The sequence below is a fragment of the Chrysochloris asiatica genome, unplaced genomic scaffold (assembly GCF_000296735.1).
Source record: "Chrysochloris asiatica unplaced genomic scaffold, ChrAsi1.0 scaffold00014, whole genome shotgun sequence".
Taxonomy (NCBI): Eukaryota; Metazoa; Chordata; class Mammalia; order Afrosoricida; family Chrysochloridae; genus Chrysochloris; species Chrysochloris asiatica.
This window is the reverse complement of record NW_006408532.1, coordinates 10,962,696-10,977,175: the sequence shown is the minus strand read 5'-3', so window position 1 is coordinate 10,977,175 and position 14,480 is coordinate 10,962,696. Positions and strand designations below refer to the sequence as shown.

Here is a 14,480-nt window from a genome sequence, read left to right as displayed (position 1 = left end):
ACTTTCTTGAAAAATTTCAATTTTTATTCCATCAAATCCTGGTGCCTTGTTCTGTGCCAATTCCTTCAATGCATCTTAGACTTCCTCCTTCAGTATCATTGGCTCTTGATCATATGCTACCTCTTGAGACGGTTGAACATTAACCATTTTCCTAAATTCAGGATAATCTTATCTTGAGGTCATCTGCTAAGATGCTATTTCTAAATAAAGTCATATGCACAGATACTGGGGATTAGGATTTGGGCATTTTTGTGGGCTATTAAGGAACCCTGGTGGTATGATGGTTAAGTGCTCGGCTGCTAATTGAGAGGTTAGTGGTTCAAAGTTACCCAGTGTCTCCACAGGAGAAAAATCTGCCAACCTGCTTCCACAAAGGCTATAGCTAATAAGACCCTATGGGGCAGTTCTGTTCACTTAAATGAGGTCATCATGAAATGTAATCAACTTTATGGCACCCAACAACAACATTCAACTCAGGTAAAAACTTCAAAAAGTGTACCTATCCCCCATAGAGGACTGGTTGATGATGGAGCACTCTGCAGTCCTATGTACGAGGGAGTTTAAACTGTGGTGAAGAACTGTACTGGACACAGAGGGATGTTTGTGACATTGAATAGAAAAGCAGATTATAAAGTGGTGTAAGATTTAATTTTGCTTAAAATGTGTGTCTGTATATATATGAGGGGGCTTTTACAAAGTTCATGGGAAAATGGAATGAAGGGATAATGGACTTTAACCACAAACTTTCTGAAGACCCTTCATGTATATACATATATGTTTGTGTGTGTGTGTAAGCATTTAGATTGATGTTATATATCAAGGGGTCGATAGGATTATAACAAGGCAATGTGGTTATAAAAATCTTGATGTATGTTTTTCTTTATACCTGTCTTTTCCATTTTTTCCCCCTGCATGAACATACAGAAGCAACCTGAGTTTGCATACAAATATTGATGGTTTGAGTGGCCATTACCCTCTTCCTACTAGCCCATGAGCTCCTCAGCTCCCAGAGAAGGCAAGTAGCAGCCTCACAATTTACAGGTGAAGAAACAAAGTCCCATGTTGAATCCCAGCCACAGGTTTTCCTCCATCTTTTCCCCACTGGCCTTTGGGATGGGAATACTGAGAACTGAACCCTGGACTGGATGGACACTTAGCCACAGGTCACCAGCAGCTCCTGGCCACCCCACCCAGGGCCACATCCTGGCTCCTCCTGCCCATCTTCCTGGAATCCTCTCCACCAGAGAGATGAGCTGTTAGTAGGACCCTTCCCATGACCACCTCCACCCCTCATCAGCCCTCTTTGATGTTAAGGGATGTTGAGTCCTTCTGAGGTTGGAGACTTTGTCCTTTATCTGGGCCTAGGGGAGTGCTGAACTCTAAGCCCCTCCCTCTCATGGGAATGTAACCACAGGGACCAGGAGCACAAGTTCCTGGAAGCTATAGGGTTGCTATAGAGATTGGAGGAGCTTTCTCCAAGAGAACCTTGGTTAGGTGAAATTTTTATCTTTAATAGGAAGAGCTGAGATACTTACTACTTTTAACTCTCTTTTGAAGACTCCCCATAAAAATGGTCTCCCCTTTCCTGCTTCCCTACACACCCAGTGACACAGGCTAACCATGGCCAGAAGACAGACAAGCACTAGTGCCAGGGTATGGATAAGTTGACCCCTCTGGGTTCCCCAGCTCCCCTAGGATGCCTGTCTGTCCCAGCCCTAGGACACCTGCCTTGTCCCTGAGTGCCTGGGGAGACTCGTATGTGATTCTTTGCATGAGGTGGTAGTAATCTAAGAAGTAATTTCCCAGCAAGCATCTCTTCCTTTCTTTAGCAACTCTTCTGTGTGCCAGGCAACAGACTGGATGTTCCAGGAACCTTTTCACTACTCCTCACAAGTGTGCACAGTAAGAATTTCCCCCATTTCATAGTGTGGGAAACCGAGGCTCAGAAAGGTCCAGTGACTTGTCAATAAGTGGAGGGTCAAATTTGAACCCAGGTCTGCTGACTCCCAAATGTATGCTCTTTCTTCAATACCAGCCCAACTTCAGCTTGCTCAGCCTCTCTAGGTAAGTGATGCTTCCAACACTCAAAGGTGAGGCTCAGAGAGATGCAGGAGATATAACCCAAGCAACAACAACAGGGCTGGACAGCCACATAGATGAGCTCTGTGGGCCACATCCTCTGGGTTCTGCCATCTTGAGGGGACCAAGACCTTGAGCCTCTACCTTGCTTTTCCCTCAGGCCTCCATGAGCCACTAGGGGTCAGGGGCAGCCAACCCTCTCCCTCCCCAGTTCCTGCACAGATCTACCTGACACTTGCCCTTGGTCTCTATGCTCCTTTGACTCCTCAGTCAGATCAAAATCAAGGATAGGCCACGAGTCTCCTGTTTTTTGTTGGTGCTCTCTTGCTCAGGGATTGAAATGACATACGTAAGGTCAAGTCATTTCATCAGGTTTCCATAACCATAATTTTCTAGGTGGTCTCCCAGGCTTCCATTCTGTGAGATGACTGCATTGGCCATGATGCCAGGGGAGATGCTGGGTGGATGGGATGGGGAGAGAAGAAGTGGAGGAGGTGGGAAGGGAGTGGGCACATTTTGGACCAGCTCCAGGCGCTAGGGAGCCCAGCCCATGATGGAGAAGGGCCGAAGCACCCTGGGGCGGGGCTGTCAGAGGGCGGGAGAGAGTATGGATCAGAATGAAGATGAATAGAAGAGGTATCACTTTTTCGGAGAGTTCCTAGGGATTCATACTGGCCCTGGAGGTCACTGGGGGTTAGGGACAATAAAAGCTTCATTCCCACCACACCTAACATCCTGCCCTGGTAGGTGCTTCTTATGTACTTGTTAAATGAATTTGTTCTACCCACTGAGTCCTCCCAAGGCTCACCTCAGATGACACAGGCAACCATCTAGTGCCATGGGGTCTGGTTCTATTTTAGAAAATGAAAAAGAGTCAATCCAACCCCTACCTGTCGCTTCTCCAGTCCTGCCTCATTTCAAGGTTGGTGGGTTCTCTGCATTTCTATTTTCAAGTAGGTACCTCTGCTCTGGAACCACTCCAGCCTGGGTTCCAATCCTGGCTCTGCCATGTCCTAGCTGGGAGACCTTGGAGAAATAACTTTCCCTCTCTGGGTCTCAGTTTCCCCATCTGAAAAACAGGGATAAGGTCATCATGAGGACTTGCCAAGACCGTGCATGTGAAGGACTTAGCACAGGTCAGGCCTCCTCCACCCTCCAAAAATTCATGTAGAGAATTGAATATCAACTCTGCAGAGAGACTGGTTTCTGAGAGGTGAGGAGGAAAGCGAGATCTGTGATCTCAGGAGGAGAAAGCAAGAAAGAATACTATTCTCATACAAACTCAGGAAGACAGAAGAGGAAGCTTCCTTCTTATTTTAGGGAGCCAGCATTACCCAGATCAAAAAAGTAAACACAGACAAATGAAGAAAACCACATGAACATCTCTCAATTCAATGATAATTAGGAAGGGTAATTCATGTGGAATTTCTCCCAGGTCTGCAGAAATGGTCATTCAAAGACCACATATTAGGATTCACCATGGTTCTGACTGATTCGTGTCCTCTCAAAAGATATATTTAAGTCCCATTCCCAGGTACAAGGGCTGATGAAGGTCCCTTGCACCTGTGAATGGACCTTGTTTAGAAATAGGGTCTTTGAAGATGTTTTCAGTAGCCATGAGGTCAGACTGGAGTAGGTGGGTGCTAACATGACTGGTGGCTTTCTAAAGAGAAAATACACAAAGACAAGGAGGCAGTGGAAGAATGGTCATGCGATGGCCGAGGCAGAAGCATCTGCCAGCCAAGGAACTCCAAGAATTTCTGGAGCCACCAGACGCGATTAGAGGCATAGAACAGTTACTGAGTTCTCAGAGAGAATCACCACAGCTGACGTCGTATTTGAGGTCCTAATCTCCAGGACTGTGCAACAATAAATATTCAATTTGATAAGCCCCCCAGCTTGTGATGTTTTATTACAACAGCCTTAGGAAGCAAATGCAAACATTTTAAAAAGAGGGGTAATTATTGGCTTGGGAGGACCTGGATGATACAAATGATCAAGTGTGCAGTTGCTTAAGTTTAATGGTTGAACCCAACCAAAGGCACCTTGGAGGACATGCCTGTTGATCTGTTTCCGAGAGGTCACAGTCTTGAAAACCCTATAGCAGTTCTATTCTGCACACATGCGGTTGTCACGAGTTAGGGTCGACCCAATGACCACTAACAACAATAACAGTAGTTGGCTTTAATCACCAAAATGCATTCAAGATTCCTGTGTATACACATGTTCACAGTTTCTCTCTTGTTTTATCACGAGGCTCTCGAATCTGTCATCCAACCTCCCTGTCACCCACCTACTTCCCTGCTCAGACTCTCTCCAGGAACAGTAACTATGAAGAGTTCCTGAAGCAGCTGCAATTTCTTCCCTCTCTCCCTCCCTCCCACTCTCTCACTCAAACCATGCTCTTGCAGGATCCCCCACAGGGTCCACCTGAGATATCAGGATAGCATCAGGTCCCACCACCTCTGGGTCTCCCTGGTTGCAGAGTCCAGGGTCTGAAGAGATGTCAAAGAGTGGTCAGTTCTAGGGGTGCTCGGTCCAGAGAAGTGAGAGCCTTCATTATCAGTGAACAGTGGGGTCAGCAAGGTGTCTCCTGGTTCCTTCCATGCCAGGATACTTATAACTGCTGTTAAGCATGGGCCATGTGCCATGTACTGTGTTAGGTGTCCACGACTCCTCCACAGGGATCCCTGTTGTCCCTATCTGACAGATTCAAAATACCAGAGCTCAGGGAGGGGTTGTCACCCCTGTCAGGAAGTGCTGGTGATGGGTCAAGACCCAGGTTTCCAGCCCCCAGCCATTGGAAGCACTGTAGGACGTGCCTCCCAGGTCATACTGCTGCCATCCCCACGAACCTTTTCACTAGAACCGTTTGTTAGGCCCCTCCCAGGTCTTAGAATATTTGCTGTGAGACCTCTTATCTTTGGCAACATCCTGACCTCCAGGGACCACCCATTCACCCCTGCAGAAGCCAAAGCCCTGGGGAGCCATGCCCCTGCTCAAGGTGTAGCCCCGGACAGCAGCTGCCTGTCTCCAGACCAAATCTGGAGCCGGATTTGCCCTGGATGACAGATTCCAGAGGGTGGGGGCGAGGAGAGAAGGAAGACTTCCTCACCCGTTCTGTTTAGCATCTTCCAAAGGCACCACCCAACAGCATCTGTGGGAGTGTGTGCAGAATATATTTTAAAGTCTCCAGCACCAGGCAGAGTTCAGGATTGGAAATTGAGTGTTTTAATTGTGGTGGCCCAGCCAGGTTGGCACCCCTAAGGTCCTTCAGGGCAAAGACAAGGTGCAGATCCCCCTATACTCCCAGCAAGGCTAGGAGCGCAGGTGCCCAGGGACAAACAAGGGTCTAGGGGTCTTGTCTGCAGGGACTGGATCCCTGGGGTGGACTGTAGTCAATAAGAATGTGAGATCCCTGCAGCAGGAAGGCAGGCAAACTATTTCTACCAGCAGCTCTGTTGAGCTCATCCCTACAACTCCTTGTACAAAGACTCACGAGGGAATCTGAGGACCTGGAGAGAACATGGGAAGACCTAGCTCAAACCCCACTATGTTGTCTCCTAGCTCAGTGACCTTGGGCAACTCACTTCTACTCTCCAGGCCTCAGCTGTCTCATCTATAAATCGGGCATGTCACAAATCACAGGGTAGTTTGTGAGGTGTTGATAGCGTGCTCACTCAGGGAACCCAGAGCCTCAACCTCATCTAATGCTTCTTGCGCTCTGGGTCCAACGACTCTGAACCTTACTGGTCTTGATGGGCATTGTCCCTTATACCTTTTGGTCTTTGCACCTCTCTCCCATGGCTGAGACCATTTGTCCATTCCTTTCTGGCTCACTCTAGCCCAGCTTAGATTTCCCCTTCACCAGGACTCTGATGCCCCAAGATTCAGTCTAGGTACCTTTTCTCCAAGTCCCTACCATGTCTGTATGTCCCTCATTGCAGCTCTTGGAAGGTTCCACTGGGTTTGTTTGATTATGTGTACCCCTCCTCAAGAATAGGGGCCAGGCCAACCAAGAACCAGGAGGGGGTTGTAGGAGGGCTTGAAACTGGGGAAAAGAGGCTCTTTGGTTCCAGGGGAGACTTCGATTAGCAACAAAGGAGGGGGAGGGCTTCCAAAACTGTTCATGGTCCAGGCCCTGGGCAGTGTGGCCAGTGGGGAATGGAACATGAGATGGTGACCTTAGGGAAAATGGACTAGTCTGCAAAGTCCAGGGGCACCTCTGCCTGTGCCTACTGCCTCCAGATCCCTCATGGTGCCATAAATCCTGCCTGGGACCCAAGAAATCAGGGATCCCTTCCACCTCTTCACAGAGACTGAGGATGCTGGAGTGGTTGTATTTGACAAGGAAATAAAAAACACGAGAGAATCCATCTGCATATCATCTGTATTGTCACATGAAATGCATATCCATAAACAGTTGACTTGAAACGACCTATTAGGTCACATGGAGTCCAGCCCCTGGGGGCCAAAGTGGCACCGATGCCCTGTCCATGGCCAGTGTGTTGTGTTAGGTAGCTTTCCACAGGTTGTGGCAGGGAGTGCCTGGCCTAAGGCCAGGCACTGGGAGAGGCCAGCTCAAGCCCCAGGCCCTTTGGCTCCCAGGCCAGCATCTCCCACGCACTTGGGGAAACCATAGTTCCTTGTGAGGTTACTCATTGTTCCATGGGAAAAGGGTGCTGTTGTCAAATACATTTAGGAAACATGGGGTTCAACAAGGTTCAACAGGAAATTAGTCTACCAGACTTGACTCATGAATCTCCAACATGGGGGCAGAAATGTTGCATTTCCCAGATGTATTTGAACCACAAAATCCTTTTTTCTCCCCAAAGCATCTTGCAGGCTGATGTCTCACAAGGCACCCTTTGGAAAGTGCTGTCTTAAACTGTCAATGATCATTAATGGAAACAGGCACCTGCATTAGATGGTGGTTTGGGATATTTTGCTGGGCATCGTGCTGTGGTGTGATGGGCACAGCCAAGGACTCAACAGCAATGACAACAAAAGGACAAGACTCCGCCCCTCTTCTGCCATCTTGGTTCTCGCCTATCGTCTTCAGAGCAGAAGTCTAGCAGGGCCGTCTCCATAACTGGAGCCCGGACAGCCTAGAGAGGAACCATGATTCCAAGCAAAGGGGCAGGTGGTGCCCAGCACTACCAAACACTTCAGTCGCCAGGGTCAGTCATCTTGGGGTTGCCAGCCTCCAACCAGGAAGGAAAAGATTAATTGAGGGTGGCTGACTCCAACTTGTTGGGGTTGGGGGGTAGAGGTGGGGGTTGCTGGCTCACCACCCCGTGCTGACTCCTTCATCCTCCTTCAGCCTCTTTCTGGCCATCCTAACCCCTGGCCATCCTGGGAAGGTGGATCTCCAGTGGGCGCTCACCAGGCCGAAATGAGCATCTGGCAGGTGTTTGAGGACATCCAGACCAGCTCCACCAGCCGGAACTGGAAGTAGCCAATGATGAAGCCGGAGATGACATCTGTAATGTGGTGGCGCCCGATCATCACTCGCGACAGGCCCACACAGAAGGCCCAGAGCACCAGGAGAACCCGCAGGGGCACTGCCAGCACCAGGTGGCTGAGGAAGAACTTGGCTATCATGGCGGCACGGCTGGCATGCCCGGCTGGGAAGGCGTAGATGTCCATGGTGAGGTAGTCCAAGAGGCTGGGGCTTGTCTCATACGGACCTCGCCGTTTGATGAGCTTCTGTACGCCGGCCACTGTCATAATATCCAGGAGCAGGGCTGTGGGCAGGAGAGACAGGTACAGAGGCCATCAGAGCCATGCCCCAGGCCATGCTGTCCAGACCCTGCCCCTGACCTTTGCCTTCACCACCACACTGCAGCACACGCCCACCTCAGAGTCTGCCCTGCTGTGCCCTCCACCTCAATAGGAGCCTTCCCTAACCACATCGCGCTCTCTCTTCCTCATCCAGCTTTATTTTCCTTTAGAATGTTTCTCACCATCTGACATATTACACATTTTCTAGTTGGTTTGTTTCTTCTCTCTCTTCCAACCATATGCTCCATTGTTATAGTATAACTAATATCCCCCATTTGAAATATTATAGTGTAACAGCCCCCATTTGAAATATTATAGTATAACTAACAGCCCCCATTTGCCATTTGAAATATTATAGCATAGTTCACCCTGCTCCTCCCCTTTCTCTCCACCTCACCCTATGGAAAAATAATAAACTTCTTACAGAAAAACCTTGAAGGCCAGAATGACCCAAGGACACCTGAACAAACAAGATAAAACTTAGCCCATCCATACAACCAAGATAAGGGTTTACTGGTGGGTTTACTCCCACTTACAGCATAAGGGTCTGGTGGAATTTACCAGCTGACAAGACAAGTCTGTGTGTTCTAACCGCTCTGTTTCTTGTATAAAACCCTGTTCCCTTCCTCACTTCAGGGTCAGAGTGATTTGGACTTGAGCTGACGACACTCTGGCCACCAGCAATAAACTTTGCTCTTTAAGATTTTGAGGTGAGTTCTTTCTGACTGGTGCTGCCGGAACACCATGAAGGTGTGGTCCCACTTTGTTCAAGGCTGGGAGGTGTGAGGGAGTCTCTAGGGGGTACAAATGGTTAAGTACTTGACTGCTAACCAAAAGGTTGGCAGTTCAAATTCACCGAGAGGCAGTTTAGAAGAAAGGCCTGAACATCTACTTCCATAAACTCAGCCACTGGAAACACTGGAGCACAGGTCTACTCTGAGGTCACCAGGAGCCTGAATTAGCATGAAGGTGATTGGTGGGATTTTTTTTTTTTTTTTTTGCTTTGGGAGATGTGAATGAAAGAGTGGGTGATCAGGGCTTCATGGGTCATTACAGACACCTGGGGTGGGGTACATACACAGGAGGCCCTGGGCTGTGTGATTTTCTCAAATGGTCTCACTGATAGCCCTGAATGCTGGCCTATTAGCACCATTCCCATGTTACAGAGGACAAGTCAAAGTCGCAGGTTCCTTGGAACATTTATCTCTGCTGTTGCTTTTTTCTGGAGTGCTCCCTGCTTTCCCTCCCTACTGGCTTATTCCCCTTTCTCCTTTAGGCCTCATTAAATGACACATTCACAAGGAAGCGTTCCCCGATGCCCAGACCAGGACAGATTCTGACAGGTTCTCTCAGCCCCCAACATTTCTCCTTCATGGTCCCTGGCCAGATCTAACCAAGAAGAATTTTGGGTGGGGAGAGGTTAGGGCTTGTTCCTCCCATTCCCACATTAGCACTCATGGAGACAAGGGCCATAACCCCTAGTGCCAGACAGCAAGTGACAAACACCAAGTGTTACTGGAATCTCTGGCCCAGGGCTAGTGGCCAGAGGGGTGGAGCAGGGATTCCAACTCTACCTGAGCTCTTTCCCTCTTTGGGTCTCCATCCCATCTCTGTCATCACCCTCCTGTGCGCTTCTGGAGGGACTGCCCAGTCTCCCACAGCTAATCACAGTGGCTCCCAGACAACCAGTGCAGGAAGCTCCAGGAAACTCCTCTGCTGTGAAGCTAGGGTAGCATCAGCAAGGCCAGATGGCTCCGTCAACACTGGTGCACCATCAGCGGAGAGACTTGTGCCCAGCCCTAGAAACAAATGGTCCCAGGAGACTTGGCTTGATCCTAATGGAGTCACAGCACCCATAGCCCTTCTTCAGGGGAAATGGAAGACAAAACCAACCATGTGGTGAAGCACTGAGTGTCATAGTGTCATCAAGGCTCTGGGCTGTGTGACTTTGGACAAGTGCCCTAACTTTCCTGAACTGTAAATTCGAGATAATCCCTGGTTATGTTGTGAGGCCAGGTAAAATCCGCACAAGGGTGCCTGGCACCATGCCTGTAGGGTGATCAATTGTCCTGGGTTTGCCCAGGACAGAGGGGTTCCCCAGGATTTAAGACACTCAAGGCAATAGAAATGACAGTCAGAGATAAAGCAGGGTGAGAATGCCCTGAGTGCCTGGTACATGGGAAGGAGTGACAGATAAATGCAGCCTGGCTCTGAGATTGCTCCCAGAAAACTTTGTAATATTTGTCAACACTATTGGCTCAAAAGTGCTTTTGCTCAGAAATTAAAACAAGCAAAAACAAAAAGCCCCCACCCAAAGCCTTGAAAAAAAAAATTACACAGTAGATAGTCACTATAGACAACTTTATAAAACAGAAAGCCAAAGGAAAGGTTCAAATGACTCTTGTATCCCTCTATGGATCATAGATGGAAAGCTGCAACATGCTGTATATATGTGCACATTGTTCTAGAACTTGCTTTTGAAAATCTCGTCACATGCAGCATATGAGGCCAGAGGCATGGGTGGTGAGGAGGCTGAGGGGGAAACAGGTCCAGGGGGGAGGCAGCCAAGGGATGACATGAAATTCTGAGGCTCCACATTTATGAAAAGTGCCTGGCTGAAGCAGGGGTAAGGTGCTTCGGCTGGTGCATCAGTGCTATCATCTTTTCATCTTGAAATTGGGTTCCTCTCTGCTCCCCAGTCCCCCCTCTGCTCAGCAATTTAGGATTTCCCCTAGCTGCTCATTATCCTTGCTAAATCCCTGCCTGAGGCACTGAATATATTTAACAATCCTAGTGGCTGAACATTCAGACTGCTTCCAAAGAACACGGCCCTCCCTATTTAGAGCTCCTACCCACAGCAGGGCTTGTTGCTTAGAGTCTAGACTCTAGGTTTGGGAATTGAACCCCTAGCCTCTCCCGTGGTTCCTGTCCCTCCCATTATTCATAGGACTGGCTGATATCTGCCCCGCCTGGCTACCAAGGCCTGAGGGAGGAGGAGCCTAAGGGAGGAAGAAATCCTCTTGCTACACTCTTTGTATCCATGGCAACTGGCTCCCAGGAGCCCAGCCTTGGTGCTGGAGTGCTTGTAGGAGGTGAGTGGCCGGCCAGCCAGCCTGCATAGTGCTGCCCCAGGCCAAGGCCAGGCCCAGGCTTGGAGCCTTTTGGCTCCAAGGTCACAGATCTGGCAGGCGACCAGGGACTGCAGATTCTCAGGGCAGGAGGGAGGGAGGTGGTGGTTGCATCTGATACCCTTGGGACTCCTCAGCTTACTAGCGAAGCTGAGACAGGAGACCAGTCAGCCCTCTCAACACAGGGATCTGCCATCTACAAGGGCCAAAGAAATGACTTGGGGTGACAGGTCCCCTTCATTTGGGGGAGAGCAACACTTGGCTCTTAATGGAAAGGTTGGCAGTTAGAATGCACCCAGTGATTCTGCAGGAGAAATGCCTGTGGTTGCTCCCATAAGGATTATAGCCTAGAAAGCCCTATGGAGCAGTTGTACTCTGCCACATGGGTTTACTATTAGTTAAAATTGACTCAGCAGCACCTAACAACAGTACATAGGGTGGGGGTTAAACTAGAAGGCACCGGAATCACACTAGGTTCAGAAGAGTCCTGGATTCTCTGTTTATTAAGAGCAAGTTCCTATGACAGTAAGAAGTACCCAATAATAAGTGACATTTTCTAGTCAATGGTATAATATATATAATTTTACAACAACAGTAATAACCAACAATTATGTGTGTGGTACATAGGTAGAGACGAATACATATATGTGTATAGGAAGTTACAGGTATATATATATATATATGGATGCTCATATAGGCATATCTCCACCACTTGTGTGTGAGTTTATTGTAGTATGGTGGCTTGTGTATTGCTGTGATGGTTGATCACTCAATGCAAACAGGCCTCAGCAGAACTTCCAGACAAAGACAGGCTAGGAGGAAGAAGATAAGAGTCACTTCTGAAACCTTATTGAATAGCAATGGAGCATTGTCTGATATAGTGATGGAAGATGAGCCACGCAGGTTGTAAGGTATTCAAAATATAATTGGGAAAGTAGTGCTGACTTAAGTGACGTGGATAGAGCAATGCTTTTGGGATCTTCATTTGCTGATGGGGCACAACTCAAAATGAAGAGACAGCTGCAAACATTCATTAATAATCAGAATGTGGAAAGCGCGAAGTATGAGTCTAGGAAAATTGGAAGTCATCAAAAATGATATGGAATGAAGATTGTTATCCTAGGGATTAGTGAGCTGAAATGGACTGGTACTGCCAATTTGATTCCAACAGTCATATGGCTTGCTATCCCAGGAATGACAAATTGAAGAGGAATGGTGTCACATTCATTGTGAAAAAGAGCATTTCAAGATCTACCTTGAAGTACAATTATGTCTGTGATAGGAAAATATCCATATACCTACAATGAAGGCATTGTAGGATAAGCACTCCACCACAAGGTCGATTTGAACCACAAGGTCGGCAGTTCAAACTCACCAGTCGTTCCTTGGAAACCCTATACAGGGTGGGAATGGACTTGATGGCACTAAACAATAATAACAAACAATGAAGACCAGTTAACACCACTATTATACAAATTTATGCACCAACCACTAAAGTGAGGATGATGAAATTGATGAATTCTACCAAAGTCTCCTGGTGTGGGAGTCCTGGTGTGGCACTGTGGGTTAATGCACTGGACTGCAAAGTCGATTTGAACCACAAGGTCAGCAGTTCACACACACCAGCTGCTCCTTGGAAGCCCTATTACAGGGTCACTATGGGTTGGAACTGACTCCATGGCATTTAACAACAACAACAATAAACGAATTTCTGCAGTCTGAAATTGACCAAACATGCAGTAAAAATGCATTGATAATTGCTGGTGATTGGAATGTGAAAACTGGAAACAAGAGGAAGAATTTGTAGTTGGAAAATGTGGCCACCTTGCTCATATGCAAGTTCAAGCTGAAGCTGAATAAAATGAAAACAAGTCCACAAGAGCCAAATATGAACTTGAATATATCCCATCTGAATTTAGAGACCATCTCAAGAATGGATTCGATGCATCAGACGCTAATGACTGAAGTCAAAAGAGATGTGAGATGACATCAAGAACATCCTATAGGAAGAAAGCAAGAGGTTATTAAAACAGACAGGAAAGAAAGAAAAGAACCAAATAGATGTCAGAAGAGACTCTGAAACTTGCCCTTGAATATAAAGAAACTAAACTGACTGGAAGAAATGATGAAGTAAAAGAGCTAAACAGAAAATTTCAAAGGGCAGCTTGAGAAAACAAAGTAAAATATTATAATGAAATGTGCAAAGACCTGGAGTTATAAAACCAAAAGATAAGAACATCGTCAGCATTTCTCAAGGAAAAGAGCTGAAGAAAAATTTCAAGACTTCAGTTGCAATATTAAAGGTTCCTATGGGCAAAATACTGAATGATACAGATAACATCAAAAGAAAATGGACGGAATACATAGATTACTCTACAAAAAAGAACTGGTCAATGTTCAATCATTTCAAGTGGTACCATGTAATCAAAAACCAGTAGTATTGAAGAAAGCAGTCCAAGATGCACTGAAGACATTGGCAAACAAGGCTCCAAAAATTGATGAAATGCAAATTGCAATGTTTCAGCAAACTGATGCATCATGGGAGACCCTCATTCATCTATGCCAAGAAACTTGGAAGACAGCTACCTGGCCAAGTGCTTGGAAGAGATTCTTATTTGTGCTCATTCCAAAGAAAGATGATCCAATGGAACATGGAAATTATCAAACAATATCATCAATATAACATGCAAGTAAAATTTTGCTGAAGATAATTAAAGAATGTTTGCAGCAGTGCATTGATAAGGAATTGCCATAGATTCAAGCCAGGTTCAGAAGAGGATGTGGAACAAGGAATATCAGTGCTGACATCCGGTAGATCTTGTCTGAAAACAGAGAATACCAGAAAGATGTTATATACAACTACTATACAAAGGCATTCAATTGAGTGGATCATAACAAATTATGAGTAACATTGGTAAGAATGAATATTCTAGAACATTTCATTGTATTCATGAGGAACCTATACATAGACCAAGAGGCAGTTATTCTAAAAGAACAAGGGAACAATGAATGGTTTAAAATCAGGAAAGGTGTACACTAGAGCTGTATTCTTTCACCATACCTACTCAATCTATATGCTGAGCAAATAATCCGAGAAGCTGGACTATGTGGTAAAGAACGTAGCTTCAGGATTGGAGGAAGACTCATTTAACAACCTATGATATGCAAATGATGCAACCTTGCATTCTAGAAGTGAAGAGGATATGAAATACTGATGAAGATCAAAGACTACACTCTTCATTATGGATTGCACCTCAATGTAAAGGAAATTAAAATCCTTATAACTGGACCAATAAATAATATTATGATAAATATGATAAATGGAGTTATCAAAGACATCATTTTGCTTAGATTCACAATCAATGCTCATATAAGCAGTATATGAGAAATCAAATGTCAAATTGCATTAGGCCAACCTGCTGCAAAAGACCTCTTTAAAGTGTTCAAGAGTAAAGATGTCACTTTGAAGACTAAGGTGCCCCTGACCCA

General features: G+C 46.6%; 1 protein-coding gene across 1 annotated transcript in view; it reads right to left on the bottom strand.

The window, feature by feature from the left end:
• Window positions 1–7,450: 7,450 nt before the first annotated feature.
• PPAPDC3 (phosphatidic acid phosphatase type 2 domain containing 3) overlaps window positions 7,451–14,480 on the bottom strand; it is a 35,540-nt gene continuing 28,510 nt past the window's right edge. Inside the window, exon 2 of the mRNA XM_006834886.1 lies at window positions 7,451–7,826. Within this exon, the coding sequence (XP_006834949.1) occupies window positions 7,462–7,826 (365 nt within the window). The 3' untranslated portion in view covers window positions 7,451–7,461. The remainder of the gene's footprint in view (window positions 7,827–14,480) is intronic.